The sequence below is a fragment of the Somniosus microcephalus genome, chromosome 34, assembly GCF_052327205.1.
Source record: "Somniosus microcephalus isolate GS21.2 chromosome 34, FLI_Smic_1.0, whole genome shotgun sequence".
NCBI classification, from domain to species: domain Eukaryota; kingdom Metazoa; phylum Chordata; class Chondrichthyes; order Squaliformes; family Somniosidae; genus Somniosus; species Somniosus microcephalus.
Window position 1 is genome coordinate 27,923,505 of NC_141020.1, and position 17,997 is coordinate 27,941,501.

The following is a 17,997-nucleotide window of genomic DNA, read 5'->3' on the forward strand; positions in this document are numbered from 1 at the left end:
TCGCTACCACAGGGTGTGGTTGAGGCAAATAGCATGGATGCTTTCTAAAGGAAACTAGAGGAGTACATGAGAGCAAAGGGAATAGAGAGATATGCTGAAAGGCTGAGACGAGGCAGATGGAATGGGAGGAGACTGGTGTGGAGTGTAAACACCAGCAGAGACTGGTTGGGCCGAATGGCCTGTTTCTATGATGTATATTCCATGTACTGTTCAAAGAATCATAGAAATCGTTAGTACAGAAGGAGGCCAGTGTCAACCCCACCCACCAAATATTTACTTTAATCCCATTATTCTTGTGTATATGGTTTGTGTTATACCTTAGTATGGATATCGTAATGGCATATTTATTATATAATATACCTACATTGTCTCATTTATTTGCTTTCTGTTTTATTAAAAAATGAATTAAAACGTGTAATTTACAGAAAAACCCTTGAATTTAACCACACGACGCGAGGCTCCAAACATACTGTTTATTACTAACACAAGTCATGTTAAAAAAAGCTTTACCACAATGGTAGCTCGCACAGGAATAAAAAAAAGGTCTGTGGGGCTTGAAACAGGTTTTTATATTTTCTGATCTGCAGCCCGTGCTCATTTTCTCCCTTCAACCTCCTCTCCCGAAGGTGCGGACTCCTCGCTGGGTACAATTCCGTGGGTGTACCTCGCAACCAAGTGATCATTATCCACGTGTGAACCCCTAAACAGTCAGCATCAAGTGGCTATTCAACTTTGGAGGGCATCACAGCCAAGCCTGATCCTGGCCTGACTGGACGTGTACCTTTCCACTATCAGGAGTCTGGAGCAAGGAAGCCCCAGGGGCATGGAAAGATATTATAATGCACAACTGCTGGCCAAGCTGAGGTCAATGAGCCCATAAGAAAGCAGGAATCGAGGTTGAGCTTTCCTCTTGCTATGAGATTATATTATCTGCCACTCATTGGAGCAGCACATTTGTCAATTCTACTGTGATCTGAGTTTGTGGTAAGCTTACCTGTTAAAGACTTCAACTAATATGTTACCTTCATGTTGTAGTTGCACGTCCTACAAGAGATAGAATTTATGATTAACATTATGCACTGCTAATATGTGGTTGTACACGGGTTTGCCTGATCTTTTTAAAACAAAAGACTTGCATTTATAGAGCATCTTTCACATCTTCAAGACACCCAAAGTGCTTTACAGCCATAGGGGGCAAAATTCAGTTGGTTAGCGCCTCCCGTTAGTACCTCCGGGGAGTGGCGCTAATGGGGCGCTAGGAACTTAGCGCCCAAGCGTGGCGATTTTAGCGCCACTCGCGAAATTGACCAGTCGTTTTGCGGCGGCGCTAAACACTACCGCCACGATCTCCTGCGCCCGCAGATCATGACGTCAGTCGAGTGTGCAACGTCCCGGTAGCGCCCCGGACCGGATATTGAGTCGCGCCCCCTGCCTTAGTGCCCGGCACTAGGAACGGCAGGTAGAGGGGAATGTTTTCAAGTCAGGAAGGGGCTGGGGGAGCGCTATTTAAAGGCGGGCGCTTCCTGCCTTTTCTTGTCGGCGAAATATTTGGAACACGCAGGTTGAGAGACGTCTGGAGAGATTCGACGCTGTCCGAAGGAGTTTTGGGTCCCGAGAACCACTTTTGAGGTTCCTAAGCACCGAGCTCTTTCCCTGGGCCTATCCATTAGTGCTTTCAACACAATTGCTTTCGAGGTCTCTCCAGGCTGAGATTCAAGGCTGCAATGAGCAGGGAGTGGCTGGGCAGCAAGATGGCCCCTCCCCTTTAAGAACTGGACGGCGCCAGTCTGTCTGGCTTCCATGGTAACGGACATCGCCTGAGCTTCGGTAGCATCTCACTCCCCGACATTTGCACCTTAAGAGAGGTGTGTAGCGCTTGATTTAGCGCTCAAATCACCTCCAGGGGTGAATTTTGCAGACGAAGGCAATAATTAGCGCCGAGCGCTAAACTTTGTGCCCGGCCAATATTAGCACCCCAAAATGGGCGATACCCAATTTTTCCCCCATAGTCTTTTGAAGTGTAGTCACTGTGGTAATGTAGGAAATGTGGCAGTCAATTTGTAATCAGCAAGCTCCCACAAACAGCAATGTGATAATGGCTAGATAATCTGTTTTAGTGATGCCGGTAGAGGGATAAATATTATCCAGGATGCTGGGGAGAAGTCCCCTGCTCCTCTTCAAAATAGTGCCACGTGAGAGGGCAGACGGAGCCTGAGTTTAACGTCACAACCAAAAAGACAACACCTCTGGCAGTGCAACACTCTTTCACTTCTGTACTAAAGTGCCAGCCTAGATTATGTGTTCAAGGTTCTGGAGTGGGACTTAAACCCTCAGCCTTCTGACTCAGAGGCAAGAATGCTACCCACTGAGCCACAGCTGACACCTATAGATGTAAGAGTAAATGTATGAGATTTGGGATAGAAAGTGGGAGGGACTTTTTGGAATGCACTGCTGGAGGTAACGACTGAGGCATAGACCATGCCAACATCTGATAGGATAGATATGTGGTGGAAGGAAAGAGCGATGTATCGATAGGGGAACGGAGTGGGCAGCTGAAATTAGGACTACAGTGTGGAGGATAAATACCAACATGGACTTGTTGGGCTGAATGGCATGTTTCCGTATTGTAATTTCCATGTAATTCTATGTACAGGAAACTCTCTTTTTACCGGCACCTAAATAACCGGAAATCTCTCTTAACCGGCAAAATTCAGGAGTAGGTTCAGGTAAGTTTTACTTCATATTAGTGGCCGTGTAACCGAGGTTCCTGGATCTGTGGCCGTGTAACCGGGGTTCCTGCACCTGTTGCTATGCAACAGGGACGCCTGGATCTGTGGCCGTGTAACCGGGGTTCCTGCACCTGTTGCTATGCAACAGGGACGCCTGGATCTGTGGCCGTGTAACCGGGGTTCCTGCACCTGTTGCTATGCAACAGGGACGCCTGGATCTGTGGCCGTGTAACCGGGGTTCCTGCACCTGTTGCTATGCAACAGGGACGCCTGGATCTGTGGCCGTGTACGGGGCTCTCGTACCTTGGTAAGTATACCCCTCTGTAATCCAGACTTTTTGATAAACTAGCAACACGCTGGTCCCGTTGGTGCCGGATAAAAAAAGAGTTTCCTGTAACTGGTTTATATTTTCATATTGTGTGTTAATAGTTGAACGCAACAAACTCTGCCAGTTGCTGAAGATAGGAGGGTGAAATTGCTCGGTTCTTCTGGCGGAACGTGCCTTAAGCAGGCCCAGGTAATATGGTGCCCTCCTGCTGACAAAAGGAATAAAAGACTTGCATTTCTCCGGTGTCTTTCACCACCACTGGATGTCCCAGAGCACTTTGCAGCCAATACAGTGCTTTTGAAGTGTGGTCACTGTTGTAATGTAGGAAACACAGCAGCCAATTTGTGCACAGCAAGCTCCCACAAATAGCAATGTGGTAATGACCAGACAATCTGTTTTTATTATGTTGATTGAGGGATAAATATTGGCCCCAGGACACCAGGGATAGCTCCATGCTCTTCTTCAAAATAGGGCCATGGGATCTTTTACATCCACCTGAGAGAGCAGACGGGGCCTCGGTTTAACATCTCATCCGAAAGACGGCACCTCCGACAGTTGAGCACTCCCTCAGATTTTTGTGCCGCCACCTACTTTGGTGGGGTTAACGCTGGAAGGCGCCAGCGGGCACCAAGGATCGCGGCCAGTGTAAATTCAGGGCCTGTGTCCCGTTAAAAGCGTTATAATTATGAGGACAGGTTTCATAGACCAGGCTTTTATTCCTTTGAGTATAGAAAATTAAGGGGTGATCTAATCGAGGTGTTTAACTTCATTAAAGGATTTGATGAGATACAGAGAGAGAAACTATTTCCTCTGGTGAAGGGGAGTCCAGAACAAGGGGGCAGAACCTTAAAATTAGAGCCAGGCCGTTCAGGGGGTGATGTCAGGAAGCACTTCTTCACACAAAGGGTGGTGGAAATCTGGAACTCTCCGGCAAAAGGGTGTTGAGGCTGGGGGGTCAATTGAAAGTGTCAAAACTAAGATTGATAGATTTTTGTTAGGTAAGGGTATTAAGGGTTACAGAACCAAGGGGCGTAGATGGAGTTAAGATACAGATCAACATGATCTAATGGAATGGCGGAACAGGATCGTGGGGCTTGATGGCCTCCTCCTGTTCCTCCATTTAAGAAATACGGTTCATAAAAGAAATGCACAGCAGTCAAAACTATGCATAAAGGGCAGCACGGTGGCATAGTGGTTAGCACTGTTGCCTCACAGCGCCAGGGACCCGGGTTCGAATCCGGCCTCGGGCGACTGTCTGTGTGGAGTTTGCACATTCTCCCCGTGTTTGCGTGGGTTTCCTCCGGGTGCTCCGGTTTCCTCCCACAGTCCAAAGATGTGCGGGTTAGGTTGATTGGCTATGATAAATTGACCCTTAGTGTTAGGGGGATTAAATACGTGGGGTTACGGGGATAGGGTGGGATATGTGTTGGTATAGGGGTTACGGGGATCGGGTGGGATATGTGTCGGTGCAGGCTCGATGGGCCGAAATGGCCTCTATCTGCACTGTGGAGTTTCTGTGATTCTGTGATTCTGTGAGTTAGGGGGAGGGAAGCATAAAGGGAATGTGGAGCAGCGTCTGCTAATTGGGGTGATAGCAGTCTGGTGGAATGGTCGGCGATTGCATCCATTATCATTGGGTACAGAGATATGTCACCCTCATCCTCCACTGGTGGCTCCTTTGGTGCCCAGACAGAGGTCGGGCAGCTCATTACTGGAAACACCATGTTCATGCGACTGCAAAAACATTTTCATAAGATTGACTTCCTAAATTGAACCGCTGCAGGCCGTGTGGTGAAGGTGCCATTAGGGAGGGAATGCCAGGATTTTAACCCAGCCACGATGAAGGAACGGCCGCTGTATGTCCAATAAGGATGGTGTGTAACTTGGAGGGGAACCTGGAGGTGATGGTGTTCCCATGCGACTGCTACCCTTGTAGTGTGTTAGCAATGCAGCTAAATTGAGTTTCAATCAGCCCACAAAACACAAAAAAAATTCTCTTTATTTCACACCTCTATAAGATACTCTGTGCACCTACATATTGTTGAGCAATTCCACATTTCCAAATTATTTTTGTGTTACCTGTTCTTCAACTTTGTCGGCGACCTCGGTTATTTCAGCTGTGTCAATGACAGGGATGTTGCCAGCAGGATCTGTGTATATATTGTCATAACTGTGGAAATATGAAAACCAAGTCTATACATGTGACACCTTTTCTGCCGGTGGCTGGGGTACAGGTACGAGTCTATTACTTCCTGGAAGTGCTCGTTCTCAATGCACGAGTTCAGACAATGCCCATCACCTGTGGGTACACCACAGCCTAACGCAATCCTGTCCTCACCAGAGATTCTTTCCTACAGGGGTTAATGGAAAGCGATCGGCCTTGGAAGCCCTGGCTAATTTACCGCCCACTCCACCCCCACTCCACCCTTCGGCGCCCAGAGGTGCTGAAGTGAATTGTAGCAGCCCGACTGCCATCCCGGCTGAGATCTGGCCACTCAAACTGGGACGCTTAACTTTTTATTTAATTAACGATTTCATGAAATGGCTCCAAACATTCCACGACTACACAGAACTTTCGAACAATGCAATGTTATTTCTCTTGTGCTGGAGTGCACGTACAAGATCTTTCATTTCCAAGCACGTGTGGGCCTTTGAGGTAAATAAGTAAAACTTAATACAATTTCTCATTACTATAAAGTGATGGAACTTTCAGTACAGAAGAGGCCGTTTGGCCACCGTGCCTGTGTTGGTGCTAGCTCCCCCACCTGAGCTACCGGTTCTGTTCCCAGTTATACATTTTGTGCTGTACCACACTATGAATGATGTATCTATATTCATTATGCAATATACCTATACTCTATATTAATTTGCTTTATATTTCAATAAAAATATAAAAACATAATGTACAGAAAAATCTTTGCAATCAATAGTGCAATAAACTAAATAATATATTGAGTTTATTACTAATCAAGGTTCAGTTCAAACAGCTCCATAGCAGAGCTTTGCAGGAGTTTGAACTTTGGGGATTGGAAGAATTTTTTTTTAATTTTTTTTAAATATTAGTGCAGCCAAATATAACTTCAGGTGGGAGCCTTGACATGGAGCGTTGGTAGGAAATGACTGTGGAGGGGCATTACAGTCCAGCCCCACACACGATGTCTCTATCTGAGCATTGTCTACCAAGCACACAGGAGCAGGGAGAGTCAACGTAACTCGTCCTCCAAATACTACCGCAGCAGAGATGGGCTAACTCGGAACAGACTAGTAGTTGAACCTGGGGCCTTCTGCTCTGTGTAGCTTGGTATTGCCCACTCGGTCAATGGGGCAGGACACCGCTTGACCTCCTGTGATTTGAATTTGTGGTAAGCTTGCCTGCTAACGACTTCAACCAGCACACCGGCCTCGTCTTGCGTCGCCTGCAAGAGATCGCATTCACACCTAACAGTTAATATTTGACAGTACACTGCTTAGCTTGATGTCCTTTTAATCTAGTGGTGGTCTACCACAGGAGTAGCACAGTCCAAACTATGATCTGAGAAAGTCAGCTGAATTTATAGAGAGTGCAGTTGATGAATGTCATTTGAATATTCTGTTCCCTTGGAAAACATACAAGTTTTTGTTAGTGACATTGCCCACTCACTCCATGTATTCTGCTACCATCTTCAATTTACCCATTAATACTACCCATTCAATTTACCCATTAATACTACCCATTAATACTACCCATTCAATTTACCCATTAATACTACCCATTCAATTTACCCATTAATACTACCCATTCAATTTACACATTAATACTACCCATTCAATTTACACATTAATACTACCCATTCAATTTACACATTAATACTGCCCATTCAATTTACCCATTAATACTACCCATTCAATTTACCCATTAATACTACCCATTCAATTTACACATTAATACTACCCATTCAATTTACACATTAATACTACCCATTCAATTTACCCATTCAATTTACCCATTAATACTACCCATTAATACTACCCATTCAATTTACCCATTAAATTTACCCATTAATACTACCCATTCAATTTACCCATTAATACTACCCATTCAATTTACACATTAATACTGCCCATTCAATTTACACATTAATACTACCCATTCAATTTACCCATTAATACTACCCATTCAATTTACCCATTAATACTACCCATTCAATTTACACATTGTCACCTCAGTTGTTAGCTTTTCCTGATGTTCTCATCGGGTGATGAGAAGAGGGTGTTATTTTTCAGGAAACCTTTTTAATGGGTGTTATGGCAACCTTGGGCTCACATCAAAATCTTGTAATATCCCCCTCCGCCCTTGGTGAATGATATAACATTGTTCAACCTCCAACCACCAGCTTCCTGATCAGGGCCAGTTCACCACACTAGCAATATTTTGCTGTATTTTTGACACTGATCTGAAGAGTGCTCCATAGTTCTCTAAAGTCATACTCTCTGCTTCCTCACAGCAAAAGACTAACCGGGAACGGACTGCATACTTTGCAGAAAGAATCTTTAGCCTGTGACCGACTGCTGGGAAAGAAAGTCATGTCTCGCCAATCTGGTTGAATTATTTGAGGAATTACAAGTTGGTGGACGAAGATAGTCCAGCTGATACTGTATACTTGGATTTTCAAATGGCTTTTGACAAAGTTGTCACACAATAGGCTACATTATAAGTTGTCCTGTGGGATCGGCAGGCATAGCTTGGGTTGTAGAAGGAATTGGCTGTATTCTTGTAGGCAGCAGGTGTTATTAATGGTTCGTGGGGAGCTGATGACAACCTCCATGTGGTCTCCCTGTGTGCGCTAGTTCACCAAGAGCTTTCCAGCTAATGTCATCAAGAAGACGGCCGAATGCCTGATTGGGCCTATACTAGAGTTTAGAAGAATGAGAGGTGATCTCATTGAAACTTAAGATATTGAGGGGGGGATTGACAGGTTAGAGGTTGTTTCCCCTGGCTGGAGAGTCTAGAATTAAAGGGCATAGTCTCAGGATAAGGGGTCGGCCATTTAAGACTGAGATGAGGAGGAATTTCTTTACTCAGAGGGTTGTGAGTCTTTGGAATCCTCTACCCCAAAGGGCTGTGGATGCTGAGTCAGAGTATATTGAAGGCTGAGATCGATAGATTTTTGGACTCTCGGGGAATCAAGGGATATGGGGATCGGGCGGAGAAAGTGGAGTTGAGGTCGAAGTCGAAGATCAGCCATGATCTTGTTGAATGGCGGAGCAGGCTCAAAGAGCTGTATGGCCTATTCCTGCTCCTAATTCTTGTTATGTTCTTATGAAAGCCGCCTCCCGGTTTGAAAAGCATCAAACATGTAAACCAAAGGTCCCTTTCAGGACCAACCAACCAAGATAACTGGCCCAGCACTCTGCATTTATCAACTCAACGTTGAAGGTCTATCTAGAGCGAAGCGGGAGGCCTTGTCAAGGGAATTTAGAACACAAATGATCGATGATCTTGCCCTGCAAGAAACCCACATACCTGAACCCAACCCATACGGGATGCAGATCCATGGACTTCACATGACAGCGTGCCGATACCACTCAAAATACGGTATGGCCACATGTCTGGGCCGACCTAATTACCAAAGCTGAGGAAATCCAGCCGGCAGACAGCTCACCGTTTTCCATCACAATCAGAGTGGGCAAGCTGACCGTCGTGAATCTCTACAAGCCGCCAACAGACACTTGCTCAAGCATCGCCTTACCAACCGATAATGACCCAGCCACCTACATCGGCGATTTCAATAGCCACCACTACATGTGGGGCTACCAAAAAGTAGACCAAGCGGGCGAACAACTAGAAGACTGGGCGCTGGCCTCCAATATCCATCTGGTCTACGATGCCAAACAGCCAGGCATCTTTTTTTTGCCCGCTGGCAGAAGGAACACTCACCGGACCTCTGTTCCCCGACCAGTGACAGCAAAGGATGGTCGCTCACCTGCTCCTGGAAGATTCTTAGCAACTTCCCCGGCTCACAACACCGACCCAGCATCGTACACGTAGGGATCGAGGTTCCGATAGTCGCCTCAGTCCCAAAACCAAGATGGACTTCCGTAAGGGTTCATGGCCCACCTTCACGCGCATTGTCGAGGACACAATCCAGAGAATACAGTCGTCCCCAAACAACTACCACTGTTTTGCTCGACTGCTGAAAGTGGGGGCCGCCTGAAGCATCCCGCGTGGCAACAGGAAATAGTAAGTGCCATGCTGGTCTCAGGAGCGCGAGAGACTGCTGGAACAGTTCAATGCCACTCAAGGACCCGGTCACAGCAACAGCACTTATGGATTCCCTTGACAAAGGCAGATTAGCGCAATGGCGGGAAACCACCAAAAACCTGGATTTCTCACACTCCAGCAGGAAACCCTGGAGCTTGCTCCGCCGGCTTGGCACCGCCTCACTGCTCCCGCGTGGGGTGCCAAAGGTCAGTGCAGACACCATTGCGGCCTGCCTGCTAACCAACTCAAAAGGCAACGACTGCCACCGAAAAACAAACGCAGAGTGAAAAAGCTGCTTAAGCTCTCTCGGCACAGAGCTGCTCCGCACACCACCGTTTCAGCTGCCTTCACCACCCAAGAGGTGGACACAGCGCTGACAGCCACCAAGTCTGGGAAGCCTGCCGGGTTCAATGGCATCTACCCAGAACTTCTTAAGACCCAGCTTGACAAATTCGCCTCCAACATCCTTGACACTGGGATAATCCCAGAGGTTTGCACCATTAAGTCGTTGCCATCCTAAAGCCAAGAAAACCAGCTAACGATCCCAAAAGCTACCGTCCCATCGCCCTTCTGTCTACGGTCTAAAAGGTGGTCAAAATCTTCGTCCTTAACCGGATAAAATCGGCTTTAGAAGTTGCCCTCCCAAACTAGCAGGCGGGCTTCAGCGAGGGAAGAAGCTGCTCTGACCAGGTCCTTGCAATCACTTGGCAAGGTTCCAGAATCAGCTGAAGACTAGAGCTTCCTTCATAGACTTGTCATCGGCATATGACACTGCCTGGCGCGATGGTCTGCTACTGAAACTTTCAATAAGACTCTCAGGCTTATCAACACCCTAACGAGCAACCGTTGTCTCCGCGTCCATCTTGGTGACGAGACCAGCCAAACACGGACGCTCAACAACGGTCTGCCACAGGGGTCGGTGCTCGCACCAGCCTTTTCCAACATCAATATGGCCAACATGACTTGCACCAAATCCCAGAAGTTCGCATTTGCCAATGACATAACACTGCTAACGCAGGCAGCAATGCTAGAGGAAGCAAGGAGGACGCTAACAAGTGACCTCGATCTACTGGAACGCTACTGTGCCTCTGCCCCAATCCAGTTGTGGTGGCATTCCATCTGAACAACCACCCCACTGGGAAAGAACTCAATATTTCCTTCTGAGGAAGGCGACTTACCCATGAACCCCACCCAAAATACCTGGGGGTCACCCTGGCCAGGACTCTCGCCTATTGGCTTCATCTCACCAACACCGGCCAAAGAGTAAAAACCAGGGTGAACCTTGTCCAGAAACTCGCTGGAACATCATAGGGGGAGCACAGCCAGAACACTTCGCACTGCAACAGTGGCCCTAGTCTATTCTGCTGCAGAATACTGATCTGCCTCATGGTCCTGCAGTCACCACACAAAGATCGTGGACATGCAACTAAACACAGTCATGAGGACTGTGTCAGGGACGCTCTCAAGTCCACTCCAACAGAGTGGCTCCCGCTGCTGTCCCACATTGCCCCGCCTGACATTCACCCGCCACGCCACCGTGCTCCGTGAGGTGGAAAAAAAATCATGAGCAACAACGACCTTCCCACTCACAAAGACTTGAAAAGCCCACCACAAAAGCGCTTAAAATCACGCCGGCCATTCTGGGAAATAGCAGCCAATATTCACACAGCTGGCATTGATGCACTATCGGATGGACGGAATCGTAGGACGCATGTAACATGAAGAACCAACACCTCATCGCTGACCCAACAGCAGAGGTCCCTGGCTTCGACCCCCCTCGCTCAACCCAATCCACACAGGGCCTGGATGATGCGGCCTCCTGCTCCACCAGTGGAAGATGAGGGACGACCCGAAGTGTGACTGTGGCCATGCGTCGCAGACTGAACACATCACGTCAACCTGCCCACAGAGATCTGTTGCGGGAGGCACCTCACTTCTCCACTCGGCATCTCAGGAGACCATCGAATGGATAGTCAAACTAGACATCCCATTACAAGCTTTTCCCGTCATATGAAATATAAACATTAATGGTTAGTGGTTCTGCATGGAGACTAATTACTCGTGGAGTCCCGTTGGGCTTGGTGTTTGCGTCGTTGCTCATTACAATTTTTATTAATGTTCTGGGTGAAGGCGTTGCAGGGAACAGTTTGCTAATTTGTAAGTGATACAAAGATTTGAGAGAGAGTTAGGACCTTAGATGAGGAAAAAAAAAACTCCCATTGGATCTGAATACTATGGGGGAATAGGCCCACAGCCGGTAGATGTCATTTAGTACAGATAAATGTAGTGTTGTGCATGTGGGTAGGGTTAACGTAAGGCATGTGCAGTGTTCTGAACAAACGACTGTTGAGTGGGAAAAAGCCTAAGCGTTATAGAACACGAATCTCTTAAGTCATGACCAGTGCCATGAGGCAATCGTAGAAGCAAACAGAGTATTAAAGAGTATTGCCAGAACAAGCCAATAAACAAACTAGAGTACTATATTGTCCTTGTTTAAGACCCTGGTTCGACCTCATCTAGAATACTGTGTCCAGTTTTGGTCTCCTCACATGTTGGGTGATAGCCAGCTCTGGACCTTTTCCAGGGTCTCTAACGACCGTGCTCTGTCCTAGTTCTGCTGCAGAGTATTTCTAACAATCCCTTTTCACAACTTGCCTATAACTGAAGATTGATACCAAGCTTAAAGGCCCTTAGTTACCACAATAGGCTTAAGAGGGCTGGGCCTTTATTATCTAGAAAAGCGTGGGGCTTCGAAGTGCTTTGATTGAGGTTTTTAAAATAATGAAGGGACTAGATTGTTTCCAAGTGATTATACCGTTTGAGTTCGATAGGTTAGGGAAAACCAGGGGATAGGTGTATAAGTTCTGTAAGCATAGAACTAGGTTAGATGTCAGGATGTTTTTCTTTTCAAGTTGCCGCATCCACTGCAAACATTCAAAAGGAAGCTGGACGAGTTCCTGGCTGTGGCTGATATCACAGTGCACAAAGGTAGGTGGGGTATTGGGAGATGTGTCTCCCGGTTGTTGTGGTCTCCCACAACGCATTTCCATCACCTTCGGGAGTCGGAGAGGAGTTTCCAGATTATTTTCCTCTGAATTGGCCCAGGGTGCTTTCCTCTGGTTTTCTGCCACTATCAGGAGATGAACATGGCTGCTGATGCAAGGGGGGGGGGGGGGGGGGGAGGGCATTGGGAATCATGATGCACCATGATTGTATGGGACATGCCCAATGGACCAGCTGGTCTTTTCCGGTCCTTTTTTATATATTCAGAAATATGAAGTTGCTCAGCCCACCAGTTTAAATATGGGGGATAATTTTCCAAATAGGTGCTGGCGCCGAGAAGCTCACCCATAGCCAGTATATATCGGGAAGTTTCAGGTGTGCCGGCCATGGTTTTTCTATACGTCAACTTTAATAAAAAAGACTTGCATTTAATACAGAGCCTTTCACGACCTCAGGACGTCCCAAAGCGCGTCACAACCAATGAAGTACTTTTGAAGTGTCGTCGCTGTTGTAATGTAGGAATGGTGTCATTATTTCCATAAACGGTGGACTAACCTGCTGAATCTCTCAACACTCATCTTCCAGGCTCACTTGGGTGAGATACCAGCGAATGGCTGGAGTCCATGCAACCATACCCCATCAGAGTCACCACCGTCAGAACAGGAGGGGTAGGAAAGAAAAGGTAGGGGGCCGGGGGTGGGGGGGGAGAGAATTCTGGTAGCTTAAACAGTATGCCCCGAGCAGTGAGCTGTAAAGCATGGTGATTGTTTTTATTGGAGTTTTCACCAACATTTCTCAGATTCCTTCACATGTCTGTTGTTAATAAATAACATTATAACTTGCATTAGAATTCCTTTCATCCTGCAGTAACATAGAAACATAGAAGATAGGAGCAGGAGTAGGCCATTCGGCCCCTCGAGCCTGCTCCTCCATTCAATGTGATCATGGCTGATCATCCAAACTCAGTACCCTGTCCCTGCTTTCTCCCCATACCCCTTGATCCCTTTAGCCTTAAGAAATATATCCAACTCCTTCTTGAATATATTTAATGAATTGGCCTCTACTGCCTTCTGTGGTAGAGAATTCCACAGGTTCACCACTCTCTGGGCGAAGAAATTCCTCCTCATTTCTGTCCTAAATGGCATACCCTTTATCCTTAGACTGTGACCCCTGGTTCTGGACTCCCTGACCATCGGGAACATCCTTCCTGCATCTAGTCTGTCCAGTCCTGTCAGAATTTTATAAGTTTCAATGAGATCCCCTCTCATTCTTCTAAACTCCAGCGAGTACAAGCCCAATCGACCCAATCTCTCCTCATACATCATTCCTGCCATCCCAGGTATCAGCCTGGTGAATCTTCGCTGAACTCCTTCCATGGCAAGAACATCCTAAATAAGGCGACCAAAACTGCACACAATACTCAAGATGTGGTCTCACCAAGGCCCTGTACAACTGCAGCAAGACATCCTTGTTCCTGTACTCAAAGCCTCTCACTACGAAGGCCAACATACCATTTGCCTTCTTAACCGCCTGCTGCACCTGCATGCTTACCTTCAGCGACTGGTGCACAAGGACGCCCAGGTCTCGTTGCACTTCCCCTTCGCCCAATCTATTGCCATTCAGATAATAATCTGCCTTCCTGTTTTTGCCACCAAAGTGGATAACCTCACATTTATCCACATTATATTGCATCTGCTATGCTTCTGCCCAATCACCCAACCTGTCCAAATCATCCTGGAGTTTCTCGGCATCCTCCTCACAGCACACACGCCCACCCAGCTTTGTCTCATCTGCAAATTTGGAGATATTACATCTAGTTCCCTCGTCTAGATCATTAATATATATTGTGAATAGCTGGGGTCCAAGGACCGATCCCTGCGGTACCCCACTAGTCACTGCCTGCCACTCGGAAAAAGAGCCGTTTATTCCAACTCTTTGCTTTCTGTCTGTCAACCAGTTTTCTATCCAAGTCAATACCTTGCCCCCAATCCCATGTGCCTTAACTTTACACGCTAACCTCTTATGCGGGACCTTATCGAAAGCCTTCTGAAAGTCCAAATATACTACACCAACTGGTTCTCCCTTATCTATTTTACCAGTTACATCCTCAAAAAATTCCAGTAGATTAGTCAAGCACGATTTACCTTTTGTAAATCCATGTTGACTTTGTCCGATCCTGTCACTGTTTTCCAAGTGCTCTGCTATTACATCCTTTATAATGGACTCTAGCATTTTCCCCACTACTGATGTCAGGCTTACCGGTCTGTAATTCCCCGTTTTCTCCCTACCACCTTTTTTTGAATAGTGGGGTAACATTAGCTACCCTCCAATCCATGGGTACTGTTCCAGATTCCATCGAATGTTGGAAGATGATCAGCAATGAATCTACTATTTCTAGGGCCACTTCCTTAAGCATCTTAGGATGTAGATTATCAGGCCCTGGGGATTTATCGGCCTTCAGTCCCATCAAATTCCTTAACACCATTTCCTTACAAATACTGATTTCTTTCAGTTCCTCCCCTTCATCAGACCCTATGTTCCCCGACATCTCTGGGAGGTTATTTGTGTCCTCCTTTGTGAAGACAGAACCAAAATATGTATTTAATTGGTCTGTCATTTCTTTGTTACCCATTATAAATTCCCCTGATTCTGACTGCAAGGAACCTACGTTTGACTTCACCAATCTTTTTCTCTTCACATAACAGTAACATTATTACTTGGTTGGAGCTCGGTTACTGCCATATTATGGCCCTACGAATGGCAACAAAAATGTTTTATGATTTGCAACAGCCCAAGTCTGGGACTTCCTGTGTGCTATTCTTAGTGCACTGGTAAATATAAACGTTTAGCCTCTGTGCTAAAAATGCAGAGGAAATTAAACCCTTGGAAGATAATTCAGAGGGCGCAAATGCCAATTGAAAGAAAAAAAAGACTTGCATTTATTTAATGCCAGCAATATCTCAAACTGCTTCACATACATTGAATTTGAAGTGACCTGACTTGTTAATGTGCATACATGGCAGCCATTTTGTACATGGCAAGATCCCACAAACCCCAACAAGGTGAATGATGAGCTCATCTGTTTTTGCTGGTGTTGGTTGAGGGAGAAGGCTGGACCAGAACACCATGTTCTTCATCTGGTGCTGTGGGATCTTTAATGTCCACTTGACCATGAGAACAGGTTAGCAGGTCCAATTACAGAGCACTCCCTCAATACTGCACTGGAGTGTCAGCCTAGGTTGTACATTCAAGACACTTCAATTAATAATTTTCCTGACCTTGAGGAGATCTTCATTTTCTTCACACCTATCCTCAGTGTCATGGTCCTGCAGATAGCCACACACAACAGCAAGCCTTCGTCACGGGGGGGGAAAAAAATCAAATGTTAATATACAAAATTGTTTAAACTGATATCTGGAGATGACAATTAATAATCTTGATGAAGCAGAAACATCATACTTGCATGGAGGAAGACCTCTGTTTGCTATTTACAGGGGATTCATAAATGGCCTAGGTTTAACTGGAGTGGAGCATCTCATGGCGTGCGCCGTCAGTTAGACTTCTTCGCTCACCCATCACCTCAAATTTTTTGCCCTGCGAGTTGCTGGACGTGCGAGTTGATAACGGGGCAATGGGTCATCTGGGACCTTAGTGAATGACGACATCAACCATCTATCTCCTTAACCAATCAGATTTAAGGATTGAAAAAGAAACAGAGGAACGACAGAGAAGAAAATAGGGTGAATTAGAGTCAAATTATGTACAGAGAGAGAAATACAGAGAAGGAAAGAAAGATTGGATTAAGAGAGAAAAATGCAAGTTTTTCTTAATTAAATTTGAAAATTCGCTCTCAATTTACTACCTGCAGGAATGAGACTCCACAGTTTCAATTGTTCCCTTTCTAGGCCGGAGAGGTCGAGTGGCATTGCAGGAACAATAGTCTCGTCATTCGAACGGTCCTTACGCTGTTAAGTCCCAGCCCTAACTTTCCGCAGCGAGTTTAACTGGTGATCAAAACGCAAATGCAGCAATTTCTTGAAACTCACGGGGAGGTTGAGGGCGAGCTGCCGTTTTTGCGAGGCTAACGGAGGAGCAGCGCAAATCGTCCAGCAACTTGTGGCGATTCGTAATTCACGGGCCAAAGGGGGGGGGGTGGGTCACACCCTCTCCACAAGTTGCTGGACGATTTACACACTAATAACAGGGAGTGCCGTTAAACTCACCGTTATTTTGGCAGAAAAATCTGGGCCAATGTGTTTTACAAGTCTGCTACAACTAGCAAGCAGAGGAACTATTCCTTCCACAGTTTACTACCCATTTTCTAACCCAACCTCACTTGCATTGTTCTGTTATTTCACATATCGGAATAAAAATCCCAGCACGTACATTTTCAGGTGACACCCTCTTTGTAGTGGTTTTACTGACCTGCTAGGCTAAGAACATGGGACTGGAAAAGAAGAAAAAATTCCATACCATATTTGGCATTCTATACTGTCCCCATGGTCCTGCAGACCGGCAGTTGCTTCATCTCTTCCTGTGGTGAATGAGAGAAAGTGGAATGAACAATATAAAATGATCAGATTGCTCGGTACTAATCATCGGCATTTTGAGATCATGGTTGACCTAACTCTCTCTACCTGCCTTTGGCCCATGTCCTTTAATACCTTGGGTTAACAGAAATCTATCAATCTCAGATTTAAAATTAACAATTGACCCAGCATCAATTGCAGTTTGTGGAAGAGAGTTCCAAACTTCTACCACCCTGTGTGTGGAGAAGTGTTTCCTAATTTCACTCCTGAAAGGTCTGGCTCTAATTTTTAGACTATTCCCCCTAGTCCTGGAATCCCCAACCAGCAGAAATAGTTTCTCTTATCGACCCTATCAGTTCCCCTGAATATCCTGAAAACTTCGATCAAATCACCCCTTAACCTTCTAAATGCCAGTCAAAACAACCCTAGTTTGTGTAATCTCTCCTCGTAATTTAACCCTTGGAGTCATTCTGGTAACCCTACGCTGCACTCCCTCCAAGGCCAATCTATCCTTCCTAAGGTGTGGTGCCCAGAACTGCTCCCAGTGCTCCAGGTGTGGTCTAACCAGGGTTTTGTACAGCTGCAGCAGGACTTCTACCCCCTTGGATTCTAGTCCTCGAGATATAAAGGCCAGCATTCCATTAGCCTTTTTGATTGTTTTCTGTACATTTCTGTCCATGACATTTTAATGATCGATGTACCTGGACCCCCAAGATTTTAAAAAGTGTTGGTACTCATTTAGAAAGCAATCCTGATGGATTCCCAGATTATGCTGTCCTTATATTGTTAAATTCCCAATATTGCAGTGTCAAATTATAATGACATACTCCATTTAGTATGATTTGAAGTAATGTTACATACAGCAGCATTTCGTTTCTTCTGTGAGCTTACAAACTCATTCTTGCAAACTGATTGCCTGTGGTCTGAATCGAACCAGTTGCTTAACGGCAGAATAATATAGCACCGGTTAAAGAAACATCTCTAAATTTTCATACGGAAATTCAAAAGGACATTACAATGATGACTCAATTGGTAAGGATGCTGCCAGGATCTAAATTGAGCAATGTATACCAAGAGTCTTCCTATTTGATTCTTGCTCTGTGCTATTGGCTACACTCAGCAAGGATAGAGGCATTTGCTCGACAATTGGCTTCAGGGCCATGGGTT

The 17,997-nt window shown here is 46.0% G+C and overlaps 1 protein-coding gene across 3 annotated transcripts in view; it reads right to left on the reverse strand.

Moving 5' to 3' along the window:
- LOC147096902 (regulator of microtubule dynamics protein 3-like) overlaps positions 1–17,997 on the reverse strand; it is a 70,196-nt gene that overhangs the window by 19,569 nt on the left and 32,630 nt on the right. Inside the window, exons 5-9 of one of the 3 annotated variants that reach the window (XR_015074569.1) lie at positions 16,775–16,835; positions 15,580–15,655; positions 6,430–6,473; positions 5,137–5,227; positions 1,023–1,044 (exon numbers count right to left, since the gene is read on the reverse strand). Coding sequence is in view for 2 of the 3 variants with exons in the window: in XM_085973608.1 (XP_085829734.1) it covers positions 995–1,044; positions 5,137–5,227; positions 6,430–6,473; positions 15,580–15,655; positions 16,775–16,835 (322 nt within the window). In the remaining variant the exon portion in view is untranslated. Of the gene's footprint in view, positions 1–994; positions 1,045–5,136; positions 5,228–6,429; positions 6,474–15,579; positions 15,656–16,774; positions 16,836–17,997 lie in introns of all 3 variants that reach the window. The other 2 variants (XM_085973608.1, XM_085973609.1) reach the window with 2 other exon arrangements.